This window comes from Archocentrus centrarchus, chromosome 20 (genome assembly GCF_007364275.1).
Source record: "Archocentrus centrarchus isolate MPI-CPG fArcCen1 chromosome 20, fArcCen1, whole genome shotgun sequence".
Classification (NCBI taxonomy): domain Eukaryota; kingdom Metazoa; phylum Chordata; class Actinopteri; order Cichliformes; family Cichlidae; genus Archocentrus; species Archocentrus centrarchus.
In genome coordinates this window covers 1,599,375-1,616,243 of record NC_044365.1, presented here as the reverse complement: position 1 = coordinate 1,616,243, position 16,869 = coordinate 1,599,375, and the positions used below count along the sequence as shown (strand labels likewise).

General features: G+C 44.0%; 2 protein-coding genes across 2 annotated transcripts; one reads left to right on the top strand and one right to left on the bottom strand.

Annotated features, from left to right (window-relative positions):
* Positions 1–1,239: 1,239 nt before the first annotated feature.
* Positions 1,240–3,126, top strand: LOC115799875 (E3 ubiquitin/ISG15 ligase TRIM25-like). Its single transcript, XM_030757176.1, has one exon. It carries the CDS (start codon positions 1,240–1,242, stop codon positions 3,124–3,126), a length of 1,887 nt encoding a protein of 628 aa, XP_030613036.1.
* A 6,004-nt stretch (positions 3,127–9,130) lies between these two features.
* On the bottom strand, positions 9,131–12,703 carry LOC115799130 (serine/threonine-protein kinase pim-2-like). The gene is made up of 8 exons (XM_030756132.1): positions 12,504–12,703; positions 11,181–11,576; positions 10,698–10,792; positions 10,564–10,611; positions 10,237–10,458; positions 9,951–10,128; positions 9,680–9,847; positions 9,131–9,557 (listed from the first exon to the last, which is right to left on the bottom strand). The coding sequence occupies exons 1-8, from the start codon at positions 12,556–12,558 to the stop codon at positions 9,418–9,420; spliced, it is 1,302 nt and encodes a 433-aa protein (XP_030611992.1). The 5' UTR covers positions 12,559–12,703; the 3' UTR covers positions 9,131–9,417.
* Between the last annotated feature and the right edge of the window lie 4,166 nt (positions 12,704–16,869).

The following is a 16,869-nucleotide window of genomic DNA, read 5'->3' as shown; positions in this document are numbered from 1 at the left end:
TTACCTTGTGGATTATTTCCTGTTTTACTTTGGCAGTTGTCTGCTGTGTCTGTTTATGTCCTCGGTTTAATCCCTGCCCCTGTGATTTCTCTTGTTAAGGTTTATATTATGGTTCTGGACGTGGTTTTCAGACGTGTTTTCTGGAACTCTATCAGCTATTAAAAATCTTTATTTTTTGTTGGCGTTCTCTCCCTTTAGTTTCTGTGTCTGATAACTGAAGAGTCTACAAATTGAGTTGTGACATTCAAAGATCCCCTCACTGCTGCACTCGTTGTTCATGTATTTCATCTCGTGTCAACAAAGAGATCATTTTTTCTCTGAGGTTCTACCATGATGGACCACCCAGATGTGGAAGAGATTCAGCCAGCATTCCTCGATGCCCTGGATAATGATGATGATAATGATGGTATTGATGATGATGATGGTGATGATGATGATGACGATGATGGTGATGGTGATGATGACGGTGATGAAGATGATGGTGATGATGATAGTGATGATGATGATGATGATAGTGATGATGATGATAATGGTGATGATGATGATGATGATGATGATAGTGATGATGATGATGATAATGGTGATGGTGATGAAGATGATGATGATGATGATAGTGATGATGATGATGATGATGATAATGGTGATGGTGATGGTGACGTCCTGGTTGAAATATTGTGTGAAGATTGCTCAGGTCTTCCCTCAGCCTGAGTGTGGCAGCTTGGTCCTTATTGCTACTGAAGGGTCAGAGTTCTTCCAGTGTTGCGTTTGTAGCTTTATCTGATTGGGAACATTCACCATGACGCTGGTCCTGAACTGATACTGAGCAAAGGTTCACTTTCATATGAGGTGCAATAAAAACTTTTTCCTACCCAACACCAGCACATTAAAATGAATCTAAAATTAGTTATTCCATTTAGTCTTCTGCTCTTGAAACTATCATCAAGCTCTGAACTGAGGAAATCTCTTTTCATGGTTGAAAACTATGTCTGAATTTACTACACAAAGAAAATCTTAAATGATCAGTATAAGTTTAATATTAACAGAACCAAAGCCGCTCCTCTTACTGGAAGGCAATAAATTCAGATGACTCCTCCCTTTGCTGCCTACTTATTAATGCTGTTTTCTCTCAGAGATCCAGATACCTGTCAGACAGCTGTGAGGAGCTGCACATCTGAGCCTGAACACAAGAAGCAGAGGTTTGCTTTGATACGGGCTCTGCGTTCATCTGAGGTAATGAAAATGGCTGAGCGAGGACTTCAGCTTGACCAGGAGAAGTTTTGCTGCTCCATCTGTCTGGATCTGCTGAATGAACCAGTGACGACCTCCTGTGGGCACAGCTTCTGTAAGGGCTGTATTAAAAAGCATTGGGATGCAGAGGATCATCGGAGAGCCCACAGCTGTCCTCACTGCAGACAGACCTTCATACAGAGGCCGGTGTTGGGGAAAAACACCATGTTAGCAGAGTTGGTGGAGGAGCTGAACAATAGTGGACTCCAAGCTGCTCCTCATCCTCAGCACTATGCTGGACCTGGAGATGTGGCCTGTGACGTGTGCACTGAGAGGAAGCTGAAAGCCTCTAAGACCTGTCTGCAGTGTGTGGCCTCCTACTGTGAGCTCCACCTCCAGCCTCACTACGAATCCTTGACGTTTCAGAAACACAGGCTGGTCGAAGCCTCGGCAAAGCTCCAGGAGAACATCTGCTCTCATCACAACAGAGTGAAGGAGGTCTTCTGTCGCAGCGATCAGCAGTGTGTCTGTTACCTCTGTGCTATGGAGGAACATAAAGACCACGACACAGTGTCAGCTGCAGCAGAGAGGTCTGAGAGGCAGAGAGAGCTCGGGCCGAGGAGGAAAAAACTCCAGCAGAGAATCCAGGACAGAGAAAACGACATGAAGCTGCTTCAGCAGCAGGTGGAGGCCCTCAGTGACTCTGCTGATAGAGCAGTAAGGGACAGCCAGACCATGTTCAGCCAGCTGGTGCGACTCATAGAGAAACGAAGCTCTGATGTGAAGCAGCATATCAGATCCCAGCAGAAAGCTGAAGTGAGTCGTGCTAAAGAGGTTCAGAAGAAGCTGCAGCAGGAGATCACTGAGCTGAGGAGGAAAGACGCTGAGCTGGAGCAGCTCTCACGCACAGAGGACCACGGCCAGTTTCTCCTCACCTACCCCTCACTGTCAGGGCTCAGTGAATCCACACGATCGGCTGGCATCAACATCCAACCTCAGAGCTACTTTGAAGAGGTGACGGCAGCTGTGTCAGAGCTCACAAAGAGCCTACAGAGCATCCTGAGTCAGGACCCATCTGAGACCTCACTGACTGAAGGGGAGGCTTTACATGGAGCAGAACAGCACATGACTTTAATGAAGCAATCTTTCCAGCCACCAGAAGAGTCCAAGGCTTTTGTCAAACACCAACCACATTTGGTGCTACCACCACCATCTTTAATGCAGCAACAACTGTGCTTGGTGCCACCTCCACCTCCACCATCTTTCCAGCCACCAGCAGAGTCCAAAACTTTACTGAAACAGCTACCATGTTTGGTGCCATCACCACCTCCATCTCTCCAGTCATCAGGAGAGCCCACCACCAGAGCTGAGTTCCTCCAGTACTGGAAGAGAATCACTATGGATCCAAACACCGTTCATAGAGATCTGCTGTTATCTAAGGGGAACAGGAAAGTAACCTTTGGGAGTACTGTCACGCCAAACTTGGCTCATCCACACAGATTCACTGAGTGCCATCAGGTTCTGAGCAGAGAGGCTCTGACTGGTTGTTGTTACTGGGAGGTGAAGTGGAAGAGGTTGGTTTCAGTAGCAGTCACATACCGGTGCATCAACAGAACAGGAAGTGACAGTGAATTTGGATACAATGACAAATCCTGGTCATTAGAGTGTGACTGTAACAGCTATAAATTCCGGCATAACAGTGCCCTTACTTTCCTCTCAGTTCCTCAGTCTTCCACAGTGGGGGTGTACCTGGATCACCGTGCAGGTGTCCTGTCCTTCTACAGCGTCTCTGAGACCATGACCCTCATTCACAGAGTCCGGACCACATTCACTCAGCCCTTACACGCTGGACTTTGGCTCGATATTTCTGGATGTGCTGAGCTTGTTGAGCTGCAGTAGTTGTGGGGTGAAGCACCAACATGTGACTAATTTCTGTCTCACTGAACTCTGGAGTTCTTCTGTCGCTCACTGCTGAGCTGCTTCTGTACTTCCTGTTTAATAAACCCTGTTATTCTGTTAGAGGAGTACTGTCAGGGGTAAGGTGAATAAGATCAGAGCTAAATTAAATGGTCGAGTGGCCACATGTTTGGCTCCTTTCTGTTGTGCTCGTTTCTCCCTGAAACAAACTGAAGCACTGTTAGCATCATCTGAGAGCCGAGCTCAAGCCCTGCTTACAGTGTCCTGCTCTTCTACCACTGTCTCATGACAGCGCCATGGTCCCAGCTCTCTGACTTTGTGTTTTGGGATGTGAGTTATTAGTTCAGTTGTTTTTGTGGGCTTTCTGCTTTCTTATCATAGTGGAAATATATCTTTATTCTTTGGTTTCTTTAATACTGACAGTATCAGGCCGCCTTCACTTCAGTTTTATTTATCTGGCACCAAATCACAAGGTGGTTTATTGTAAGATATGTGCTGTTCTGCTCCATGTAAAACCTCCCCTTCAGTTATTGTAAGGTAAAGGCCCTGCAGTAATCAGGGAGGGGCAGACAGAGAGATTAGAGTTAACTATCCACTGTGGAAATACTGACAGCTGTCACTGGACTATTAATGCTGAATAAATCTTTACAACTCCTGTCACATTAATCTGCTGTAATAATCACATACATTTTATGACTAAAAAACAAACAAACAAAAACCATAATGAAGACACACTCTTCTGTGGCCACCATCTCATTTGGGGATTTTGCAGCTGCAGCTCCATGCAGCCACCTCAGCACTGGAGGTGAGGACCATGGTCCTCTCAGACTCAGTGCCCCCTCCCTCTGAATGCAAGGGAGTTTTTCCTTCCCACTGCCGCCAAGTGCAGCTCAAAGGGGGTCTTTGCCTCCAGTATGAAGCACCTTGAGGTGACTGTTGTGGTTTGGTGCTGTATAAATTAAACTGAATTGAATCTTTAAAGTGATTTTGGTTTAGAATCGTGCTGCCATGGTGTAATTCAGTTTAACACAGTAACCTGAACTCTCCTTCAAAGCGACCAATCACACGAGGACATCTCTTCCTTTGGGCCCCGCCCTCCAAATAGTCAAAACTCAGCTGATCCAGTTAACGGAGTTATCTGCCAGAGTGTGAAACTGCAGCAGTGCGTGCAAAGCAAACACTGGTGTGCACAGTGGCTTCTTTGTGCGTGTGGCTGCTGAGTTTGTTGCACATCGGTTGTTGAATTTACAAATTTAACTGCACGAGTGGTGATGAATACCTGCAGCTGTGAAATTATTTGCTTCTGATTGTGTGTGATGTTTGACATGAATGTAATTCCATGTTACTGGCCTGCATTTGAAGGATGCAGCGCTGAAGCGGGACGCAGCTTTAGTTCCATATCCTGTATTATTATTTTTTAGATTAATGTTTAGTTTTAGGTGTCAGTTACATCAGTTCGAGGGTTTTATAATAAGACAGGACACAGAACAGATACAGCCTGTGTCAGTCTCAGTAAACACATGGAAGCTGCACAGCGGTCCCACAAAGTCCAAATGAGCCAAACATGGAAACAAATCAGATCTGTGTTAAAGCGCCTCAGACTTTTGGTCCAGTTTGACGTCTCTGATGTGACCTGGGTGCAGCTGCAGACAGTGAGCAGCAGGGGGAGACAAACACAGACAAACACACTTCATGTCCTGGCGTGTGACCCCCTCACACCTCCTGCTGTCGTCACTTTGCAGTCCTGAGCTCCTGCCTCGTGTCTCTGTAGGATTTTTACAGCATTGAACTGAGTCAATAAAAGATTACAGACAGAATATCTGAAATATTTATCTTATAATATGTCTTAATAATATATCTTTTCATTTTGATTGAGTTTGATTGAGTTTGTCATAATTTTGGCAGTAAAGATGCAGATGTTTGGTTTGAATACGTCTCCATCAGTCCTCCATGCAGCCTTTAACACTGTCTGCATGTTTAACCCCACTGTGGGAGCATGGCATGCACCCACAGTGGGGTTTCCATAGTCACTGATCACATGATCCAGTGTTAACAAATTAATGTCATACTCACAGATAATCTGATTTCCACTACACTTCACAATAAAGGCCTCATGACGGGCTTTTAACTTGAAACTGCCACAGGAAATGTTGAAATAAGCAGTTTATGATTATCAATTATCAAACAGAAGGAATGAGACCAGACCAGCAGCTGAGGTCAAATGTCAGAGTTCACATGCACGTTTGCAGTTTTAGTGTTTTCATTGATTTAATCTGCTCCTTAATGAAAACACTGAGTATGATCAGTTTCCTCTGTCAGCACCCTGATGAGGAATTTAAACACATTAAGCTCAATGTGAGTATTTTATTTCCTCACTGAGCAAAAAAACTCATCCAGCCCTGAGCTCCTGAATGCAGGGAGGGGGATGGGTGGGGGGCAGGTGGGGGGGTTTAATGGACAGGAGAGGAGGATGGAGGAGGAGAAGCTGTGCTTCAGGGTCTGAGTGATTTTAGGGATGTTAACTTAGGAGAACCAGCTGATGTCCACAGCTCTTCACCTCCATCACTCTGTTCCTTTCATCTCCACCTGAATGGGGGGGGGGGGGGGGGCTCCATCAGCAGGAGAAGTCAGCTGTTATTCCTGTTTTTATTGTTTCTATTTAAACACGTTTCAACTCAGTGACACAAAAAAGAATCTATAAAAATATGTTAGAAATGAAAGTGTGAGATGAGCGTGTTTATTAGTAAAAATAAAACTGAATATGAAGCTGAAATAAAACACGTGAATGTATCCAGAGGACAAACATCGTCCTGACATCGATACAAAACCATGGAAACCACATCAGCCCCAGCAGGGCCAAAAGTATGTGGACACCTCATTAAGATGAGTTTATGGAGTAAAGACTGAAACGAGGAGGACGCCTCTGTCTGTGATGAAGACGGGGCCAAAAATGTGTGGACAGCAGTGTGAACAGTGTTAATATTTGTGGTCAAAATGTGGACACTTCAATATTTATAGGTCATGATGTAGATACATTTGTTACACATGTGGATATCTAGATTATGTGGACATTATAACAGCAGGACAGAAACTGTGGACAGAAAGGTTTACATTTTATTGATATGAAATGTGTCCACAAGTATGCGGACGGTCCTGCCTGTCTTCCAGGTTGGACTTTTTCGGACTTGTTGCTCGGTTTGATCCCGAGATTGTCGCTCAGAGTTTCGGCCTTTTGGATCCACAGAGCTGGAGTCCCCGGCGCCTCCTGTTTCCCTCCTCTTTTGTGTCTCGTTGCTCCGATCGTTGCTCGAGGTTTTGGCGTTGTGCATCCACAGAGCTGGAGTTGTCGGGTCCTCGTGGTTTCCCTCCTCTGCACTCGAGCTCCTCTTGTTTTCTCTCAGCTCAGCTTTCATCTTCCCTCTCAGCTCCTTCACTTCGCTTCCTCTCTTCCTAATGCCCTCTTGTTTTGTCTCAGTGCTCACAGGCCACCTGCTCACCTCCTCTTCACCTTTTCATCTCCTCCTCCTCCTCCTGCTTCTCCTTTCTTTCATATTTGACAGCAGACGCATTTTTCAGACGTCTCAAAACAATGTGAAGATTTGAGACTGACCCTGGGTTTGAACACAGAATATTCCTTTAAAGCCCAAATTTACTGCACAGCAAGTAAAACACATAACGATGTAGAAAATGATGCAGCCTGTTACTTTCACCAAAACGTAATGATATAAGACTTTTTAAAGAAAATCAGGCCTCTAATAGAAACACAACTACTGCAACCTGACACCCATCCTAAAACGTCTGTATGCACTTATTCTGAGTTATTATCAAAATGAACTTTCATTTCTATCAACACAGGGACATAAAAACTGCATGTAAAACATATATAACAGAGTTTTATAAATAATAATAATATAATAATAACTGTGCTCATGTGCACGCTCTGATTTTTACATCAAACTTCTGCGAATATGGAAAATGGTGGAAAAAATGGAAAACAATATACAGAAATAATGTCTGTGATCATATACAGCTGATCACTTCCTGCTTGTATTGATCAGAGAGAGGAGATACCTGAGCAGCTTTCAGCCACAGTGCATCATGGGAGTTTAACGTTGTCCTCAGACTGCAGGGGAAAGTGACGCCTTCCCACCTCCTGTGTTTACAGCCAACAGCGTGAGGACAGGTGAGCTTCCAGGTGTGTCTCAGGTTACCTGAGGGAACGTCTGTGCTGTTTGGATCAAACACTCGTTGCTTGTTGTCTGTTTCCTTCGCCTCATTAACTCCAACTACACAGCAGGTAGGACAGGCAGGAGGACGGAGGACAGGTCGTGGTCAACAACGCTTCTGCCTGAGTGAAGCGACCCGTGAGTATCTGCAGCCATAATAAGACCGAGGCCACGACTTCCAGAGCTTCCATTGTTGCCTGCATCCTTCATAAAGTTTATCCTGATGGAGTTATTTCTGAAAGTGCTGTAACTAAGTTTAAGGATCTAATTCCTTCATTGTTATGCTCTTCAGTGCCAACACAGTGCAGAGCAGCTACCTAAACTCTGCTCCCAGTGAGGTCGATTATCTCGTCAATAGTTTTACATCCTCACTGCGTATAACTTTGGATACTGTGGCTCCTCTGAAAAGGAAAGCTTCAAATCAGAAGTGCCTGACTCCGTGGTATAATTCACAAACGCACAGCTTAAAGCAGATAACCCGAAAGCTGGAGAGGGAATGGCGTCTCACTAAATTAGAAGATGCTCATTTAGGCTGGACAAAGAGTTTGTTGCTCTATAAAAAAGCCCTCCGTAAAGCATCTCGACAAGTGTTTGAAGTCTGACTTGAGCTCGATTCTGTAGCCAGAGGTGCAGCTGAATCTGCTCCAAGGAGGTCTGCTGTTTTGGGTTCTGAGCTAAGCATAGATATTATTAGGGACACCTGTTATGAAAACTTAAACATTTTCTACTTGTCACAGTGCTCTTTAATTTCAACCATAGTCTTTTAACTGTAATCTTTCATTGAGACCATAGTTTTACCATCACTTTTTCATGGTTTTCTTTTTTACATACACATGAATTACCAGCCACTTCATTAGTTACACCTTGTTAGTACTGGGTTGGACCCCTCCTTTGCCATCAGGAGATGGCTACACCATGCTCATAAAAGAATGGGCATGGTCAGCAACAATATATCATTGAAACCATAGTCAGCTGGTACTAAGGGACCCAAAATGTGCCAGCAAAGTTTCCCCTACACCATTGCACCACCAGCAGTCTGAACCACTGATGCAAGGTAGGATGGAGCCATGCTTTCATTATTTATGCCAAATTCTTACTCTCTGAGCTTTTTCCAATTTGTTGTTCCATTTTGGTGAGTGTGTGTGAACTGTAGCCTCAGTTTCCAGTTCAGCTGAGTGGAGCGGTACCAAGTGTGGTCTCCTGCTGCTGTAGCTCATGTTTAAGGTGTGACGCAGAGATGCTCTTCTGCATCTCGTGGTTATAACAAGTTGATATTTGAGTCACTGTTGACTTCATTTCAGCTCTAAGCAGTCTGCCCGTTCCTGTAACTGGTGACTGTTGAGGTCTCAATTTAAGTGACATTATGTTGAGCATTTCTACCCCTGTCTTGCCAACACATTACCGTTACACCAAAGTCCAACCTCACTGTGGCCTGTGGTCATTCTGTGCTGACAGTCATTCATTCATTGACATTTGTGCTGTTTTAAATAAATGCTGTCAAGGCCACTGACTCTAACAGGTGGAAACAATTTGACAAATCAACAATTACAACAACAAACTACATAACAAAACAAAACTCATATCAAGAAAGTTGGATTTGATTTGTTTTTCATTTTTATTTTTTTATAGTTCAAATTTGGGCACAGTTATGTAATATTTGGCCCAGGTTAATAATAAAAAAAAGAAGAATAACACTAATAATAATAATAAGAAGAACAAAACCAATTATAACAATATTAATAAGAATAACAAAAGAAGATGAATGAAAATAACAAATTGTTTTTCTCATTAGTAGCAACTACTGCGACTAATAAGAAAAACAACAATATTAATAAGAATAACAAGAAACCCCCTATGAGCAAGCACTTGGCGACAGTGGGAAGGAAAAACTCCCTTTAACAGGAAGAAACCTCCAGCAGAACCAGGCTCAGGGAGGGGCAGTCATCTGCTGCGACTGATAACTATCAAGTAATTAATTAAACCAAAGTAAATGAACAAAATCCAAATAAGGAAGAAAGAAAGAGAGAAAGAGAGAGAGAGAGAAAGATTACAGGCCAGGCATATCACCAGGTGTTTCAGGTGTGACTGCAGCTTGATTCTGCAGCCAGGGGTGCTGCTGAAGCTGCTCTAAGGTGGCCCGCTCTTGTGGGTCTGGAGTTACGCAGAGCCTCACAAAATTCCAGCAGTCTGATTGGAGAGAGGACAGAAAACAAAGCAAAGATCAGAAAACTGCAGAAATCTTTTGGAACTTCTAAGCAAAATGTTTATAGTGTCAGGACCAAAACACAGTTATTCTACCATTGTCTCACCTTGGGACATGTTTACAGGAAGTTTCCCACGGAGCAAGTCTGAGACGGTGAAACATTCCACATCATGCAGCATTTCATAAAGCAGCATGCCCAGCTGCCAGACTGTGGTGGAGACAGCCTCAAAGCTCCTGCATTTGAAAGTCTCTGGAGGGGAATCCACTCTGGTCCCTGCAACGCACAGACAGAAAGGAAGGAACAGGTTCAGACTGAAATCAAAATCATCACTCTGCAGAGCAACGGCTGAATGGGGAGCAGAAGTCAGATGTCATACCACTGAAGCTGCTGTATGGTTCTTCCTGTACCAGGCAGCCACATCCAAAGTCTATGATGCGCACTCGAGGGTTTTTGGAGCCGGTCTCGAGGAGCAGGTTGTCGGCCTTGATGTCGCGGTGGAAGACGCCTTTGGTGTGCATCATTAAAGCTGCATCCACCAGCTGCTTCATGATGTTCTGAAACACAAAGAGGACAGTCAGAGAGCTGAAAAAGGGACCGATTCCCGACAGTGTGGCAACTATCAAACAAGCTCCGTGGAGCTTCTCTGGACTGGATTTTAGTACCTTAGCAACATCCTCCTTCAGGTATCCACCATTGTACGCCACATACTTCAGCAGGTCCACACATGGGACTGGTCTTTCTATGACCAGAAGAACCTCCCGCTCTAGCTCATACCAGTCTAGTATAGAGACAGCTGCACAAGTGCCTACTGATGCTGCTCCAGCTCCCAGTTTCAGCATGAGGAAAGCTTCCAGCGGGATGATGCATGTCCTGCCATTGAAGTCCTAAAAAAAGAAACGTGAATGAGTGCATGAGATTTTCTGTCTGTTTCCTCATAAACAGCAAAGGTACAGGAAGGGGAAACATTTGTAAATGTTTGAATCACTCACCACTTCTTGACGTTTCACAGCTTCCTTGCGGATGTGTTTGATCGCCACCTACAGATAAGACAGGGGTACTGTGGTTAGTGTGTGGAATGGTGGCAAAGTGCACAAGATATAAGAATATTATATGTTTTACTCACTGGTAATCTATCCATCTTTCTCCTCCCAGCATACACTGAACCGAAACCTCCTCGACCAAGCAGGCCGCGCTCCACGTACTTCTTCTCAAAGCAGGCTACACAAACACAGATACACGTTTGACTGTTAGAAATGGTTCACATTTAGAAAAAGCACCTGGAAGCTAAACACGGCTCCAAACACTGTTGGTGTGGAGGAGACCAATGCTGTGCCACAACTCAGAAATGATTGTTTGACCGCTGAAATGTTTGCATATTTGTACTGCTTACTGACCATTTAATCGTAACACTGTGAGCCCTCAAACTGACGGCTGTTTGTATCAAATTACTATGATTACTATTAGTGAAAGAAATTCAGGAAGGGTAAATGTGGCCAGTGTTGATGGGAAAAGGCTTAAAACTTGCAGGCTAATAAAGAATTTGCAAACATAATTAAACACTACAAGCTTAAGCTCACTGTCACTGCCTGTCACACTTTCAGTTTACCTCTGTTGTGTGCGAATTGGAGGGATGCACTCGCTCTTTTTTGAGTGGAGATTGATGGACCTGGGGAGGGGTCACGGGCGCGCTCGGGAGCCTGTGATGCCACCAGCTTCTCGGCATTGTCCTGCTCCTTCATGTTAGCCCCCCCGATGGCTTCATCGCAGTTTGTGCAGCTGGGTCCACACTTCTGCTTTTTTCCAAGCGGCTCTCGCTCGGTGCTGGCCCTCCTTTTGACGCCCTTTGCTGGAACAGCCTCGAATGCCAACTGAGCGGCTCCACTGGCACGCCTCTGCCTTTTTCTGGGAGACTCGGATGTTGTGTCGGCCTTCCTCTTCTTTGCAGATCCGCTGCAATTTTGTCCCAGGCTCTCGGTGAGTTGGGCGGTGGTGCCACAGCTCTCTACAAATGAGATAAACCCAGTTATTATCAAGATTCCTTACTTCTGTCATCAAACTATGCCCAAAAAGTCTGGGTGATGTTCAGTGTCAGTTTTAATGTTCAGCATTTTAAAAATCTAAAATAAATCAATCAATACAAAACTAAATGACAGCTACAGTTTGCAGAAAGACTGCAGTTTAGTTTCAGGCCTGTGACAGGACACAACCACCTGTCTGCAGTCACACATTTTATTCACACCTTCAGCACCGGTGGAAGGTTCCTGTGTACACTTACCAAGTACTACACTTACAGTTATCCCAGGTATTTACTTCTATTTCTACTTTCTCCACCTTCTACTACACCATCACATGAAGCATTTAGCATTGTAGAAGCTACTTTAAGAAGAAGTCACCTCAACAGAGACACTAAGGTGCTGCTTGGATGTAATTGTAAAATCAAATTTGTATGTTTTTTGTTGAATAAAATAACATTTGTAATATAAAACACCCAGAAGTGCACACAGGTGTTTTCATTGTTTAACCTGAGTTGAAATGTGAACAGGGGCCCTGGTAAGGACACTTTAAACAGCTGACTGACTCTGACAGCCCAGCTGTGAAGTCACAGCACCATCATACTGCAAATACAGTCCATCTGATAAAGTGACACAAGTCTGTCAGTGAGTCCTAAAACTGTATTTCATTAAAACGTGAAGAATCTTGCCTTGAAAATACATTCGATCTGTTTCCAATAACATTCAGAAAGTGTATCTTCAGACAAAAAAGAGGAATGCAGCTTACGGCACTAAAACCGGGGGAAATGATCCTAACTGTAGAAAATACTTCAAATCATTGGCAGGTTTTTAAGTTGTGTTTTTACAATGACCAGTATCTAGATAAAAGGCTCCATATGAACCTTTATGCACTGCATGAAAAGCAGCAGCTGACATACCTGAGTTTCGCTCAGAGGCCGCAGGATGAAGGACGTTTATCGTCTTATTAAACATGGTTTTTGTAAATTTATGTTTGTCCAAAAAAACACTGCAAATATTCAGATGTTGAATTCAGCTGTTGTAACGCTGCAGAGTGAGTCTACAATGAATGTTCGGTAAGTGCTGCGTGTTCACTTTGATGCCCAGGATTCCATACCAAATCTTTATGACGTCATTCTCTGAGTTAAAACAGGTTGAACGTTTCAAAATAAGAGCCCAATAATTACAATAATTACAAAATAAGAGCCCAATAATTACTTGGTGTTGGCTCTCACTGCGGTATTAGATTAGATTCAACTCATTGTCATTGTGCGCACAAGGCACACAACGAAATGATCGTTCCAGGTCACTCATCCAAAGACGAGCATCTGCGGTCATGCTGATGCGCTACCGTTAGATAATGTGGTGTAAGTGTCTTTACCCTTCCTGTTCCTGTTTCAGAGCACAGTCGTGTTTTGCTGTCTGTTAGCTGTTATATCTGTATAACTCCATTTATCTGGATGATAACATATTTTAGTGTAATCTTCACCTACTTTATCTAGAGCACAGTCTTTGCTGAATCACCTGTATTCACATTATTCACTTTATTTGTTTTTAGAAATTCGCTAGCTTAGCGCAGCTAGTAGCTTAGCCCTTAGCCGACTCACTACCAGCATGGCTTCTTCTCCTGTCTCTCCTGCACTTTCCTGCTCTGGGTGTCACATGTTTAGTTACTCCTCGGCCTCCTTTAGCAGTAACGGTACTTGTAATAAATGTAGTCTGTTTGTAGCTCTGGAGGCCAGGCTTTCTGAATTGGAGACTCGGCTCCGCACCCTGGAAAATCCTACATCTAGCCAGGCCCCTGTAGCGGGTGCGGACCATGGTAGCTTAGCCGCCGTTAGCTCCCCCCCAGCAGATCCCGAGCAGCAGGGAAAACAGGCCAGCTGGGTGACGGTGAGGAGGAAGCGTAGTCCTAAGCAGAAGCCCCGGGTACACCACCAACCTGTTCACGTCTCTAACCGTTTTTCTCCACTCGGCGACACACCCGCCGAGGAACAAACTCTGGTTATTGGCGACTCTGTTTTGAGAAACGTGAAGCTAGAGACACCGGCGACCATAGTCAAATGTCTTCCAGGGGCCAGATCAGGCGACATTCATGGAAATTTGAAACTGCTGGCTAAGGCTAATCGTAGATTTGGTAAGATCGTTATTCACGTCGGCAGTAATGACACCCGGTTACGCCAATCGGAGGTCACTAAAATTAATATTGACTCGGTGTGTAACTTTGCAAAAACGATGTCGGACTCTGTAGTTTTCTCTGGGCCCCTCCCCAATCAGACCAGGAGCGACATGTTTAGCCGCATGTTCTCCCTGAATCGCTGGCTGTCTGAGTGGTGTCCAAAAAACGACGTGGGCTTCATAGATAATTGGCAGAGTTTCTGGGGAAAACCTGGTCTTGTTAGGAGAGACGGCATCCATCCCACTTTGGATGGAGCAGCTCTCATTTCTAGAAATCTGGCCAAATTTATTAACCCTCCTAAAAACTGACTACCCAGGGTTGAGACCAGGAAGCAGAGTTGCAGTCTTACACGCCTCTCTGCAGCTTCTCTCCTCCTGCCATCCCCCCAAACCCCCATCCCCATAGAGTCGGTGCTGCTCCCAGACCACCAAAAAACAAAGCTAAAATCAGCAAAAAGCTATTTAAGCATAAAAATTCAAAAACAATAAATAATATAGCTTCATCAACTGCACCAAAGAATAAAACAATTAAATGTGGATTATTAAACATTAGGTCTCTCTCTTCCAAGTCCCCATTAGTAAATGATTTAATAATTGATCAACGTATTGATTTATTCTGCCTTACAGAAACCTGGTTACAGCAGGATGAATATATTAGTTTAAATGAGTCAACACCCCCGAGTCACAGTAACTGTCAGAATGCTCGAAGCACAGGTCGAGGAGGAGGATTAGCTGCAATCTTCAATTCCAGCTTATTAATTAATCAAAGACCCAGACAAAGTTTTCATTCTTTTGAAAGCCTGACTCTTAGTCTTGTCCATCCTAATTGGGAAAATCAAAAACCTGTTTTATTTGTTATTATCTATCGTCCACCTGGTCCTTACTCAGAGTTTCTGTCTGATTTCTCAGACTTTTTATCTGATTTAGTGCTCAGTTCAGATAAAATAATTATAGTGGGTGATTTTAACATCCATGTAGATGCTGAGAATGACAGCCTCAACACTGCATTTAATCTATTGTTAGATTCAATTGGCTTCTCTCAAAATGTAAAGGAGCCCACCCACCACTTTAATCATACTCTGGATCTTGTCCTAACATATGGCATAGAAACTGAAGACTTAACAGTATTCCCTGAAAGCCCCCTCCTGTCTGATCATTTCTTAGTAACATTTACATTTACTTTAATGGATTACACAGCAGTGGGGAATAAGTTTAATTACAGTAGAAGTCTTTCTGAAAGTGCTGTAACTAAGTTTAAGGATCTAATTCCTTCATTGTTATGCTCTTCAGTGCCAACACAGTGCAGAGCAGCTACCTAAACTCTGCTCCCAGTGAGGTCGATTATCTCGTCAATAGTTTTACATCCTCACTGCGTATAACTTTGGATACTGTGGCTCCTCTGAAAAGGAAAGCTTCAAATCAGAAGTGCCTGACTCCGTGGTATAATTCACAAACGCACAGCTTAAAGCAGATAACCCGAAAGCTGGAGAGGGAATGGCGTCTCACTAAATTAGAAGATGCTCATTTAGCCTGGAAAAAGAGTTTGTTGCTCTATAAAAAAGCCCTCCGTAAAGCTAGGACATCTTACTATTCATCATTAATTGAAGAAAATAAGAACAACCCCAGGTTTCTTTTCAGCACTGTAGCCAGGCTGACAAAGAGTCAGAGCTCTGTAGAGCCGAGTATTCCTTTCACTTTAACTAGTAGTGACTTCATGGATTTCTTTACAAATAAAATTTTAGACATTAGACAAAAAATTATTCATAACCATCTCAAAGATTTACCATTAATTCAGTTCAGTTCAATTTTATTTATATACCACCAAATCACAACAAACAGTCGCCTGAAGGTGCTTTATACTGTAAGGTACAGACCCTACAATAATACAGAGAAACCCAACAGTCAGAACGACCCAGGGAAAGGAAAGTTTTAAGCCTAATCTTAAAAAGAGAGAGGGTGTCTCCTGAATCCAAGCTGGGAGCTGGTTCCACAGAAGAGGGGCCTGAAAGCTGAAGGCTCTGCCTCCCATTCTACTCTTAAGTATCCTAGGAACCACAAGTAAGCCAGCAGTCTGAGAGTGAAGTGCTCTGTTGGGGTGATATGGGACTATGAGGTCTTTGAGATAAGATGGGCAGAACAAACTATGAAGAAAGTGCCTCTGGATGTTTGGTGTGTATCCTAGCAACCGTTTCATGGAGAACTTCACGTGGTACTTCGGCTGTTGCCTCGGGAGGAATGTACACAAGTGTTGTTATGATTTCTCCTGGCACACAACACGGCCACATACCAACTGCCAACAACTCAGCATCAGGACAACACGTCCTCCTCGACAGCGACACCCGGAGGACGCCGCCTCCACTAATCAGCTGCTTCACTGGTTTTTTTATCTTGGAAATGAACATGTGTTTTTATTGGGCCTGAGAATGTGAGAGGAGCTTTTTGTAGTCCACTCTCAGGATGTTGTAGTTTCTCCACATGAAGCAGTCTGTGAGAGAGCAGCCTCTCTGAGCATCTTTACTTTGTCAGGTTCCAGATGAGGAAAAGGAATCAGAGATTTCTTTTCCAGGCTCCCCTCCTGGTATGTGTTTCATCTCCTCTCCTGTGTTTCTAACAGCATTCCCATCTTTTTCTGTGTTTCTGGCAGGTTTGGATGCCCCCATGTTTGCATCTCACCTCCATCCATCCTCTGTGTTGTTTACTAACAGCCAGCTGATCACACAGTCGATTATCTGATCAGGACAACTTCAAACACTCCCACTGGCTTCACCTGGTCAGGTGATTCTGACACAGCAAAGCTGACAGTGGAACATTGGCTCTGGTTCTGACTGGGATCCACGATGAACAGAAGCCAAAATCCTACAAAGAGCTTTTCCTCTGGGATGAGTATTTTCCGAGAATTTCTCCTTAAAGTTCCGATAAAAGCTCTTCAGAGAGCTGTTGATGTTGGAAAAGAGGAGGAGGTCACGGCTCTCACACGTGTTCCAGGAAACGTCCTCCTGAAATTCATTCATTCCTAAAGTGGGAATATTTGCATCCTTCAGCACAAACAAATGAATCAATTTCTACGCCTGCTTCAGGTGCAGGGTGCAGGGTGCGCCCCCGGTGGAC

Excerpts from the sequence above, each read along its gene's own strand:
- LOC115799875 (XM_030757176.1), top strand. The coding sequence starts at position 1,240 with ATGGCTGAGCGAGGACTTCAGCTTGACCAGGAGAAGTTTTGCTGCTCC.
- LOC115799130 (XM_030756132.1), bottom strand. The coding sequence starts at position 12,558 with ATGTTTAATAAGACGATAAACGTCCTTCATCCTGCGGCCTCTGAGCGA. Across the intron at positions 10,793-11,180 it reads CCAATTCGCACACAACAGAG|CCTGCTTTGAGAAGAAGTAC; the intron begins GTAAACTGAAAG and ends GTGTTTGTGTAG. Across the intron at positions 10,612-10,697 it reads GAAAGATGGATAGATTACCA|GTGGCGATCAAACACATCCG; the intron begins GTGAGTAAAACA and ends TCTTATCTGTAG.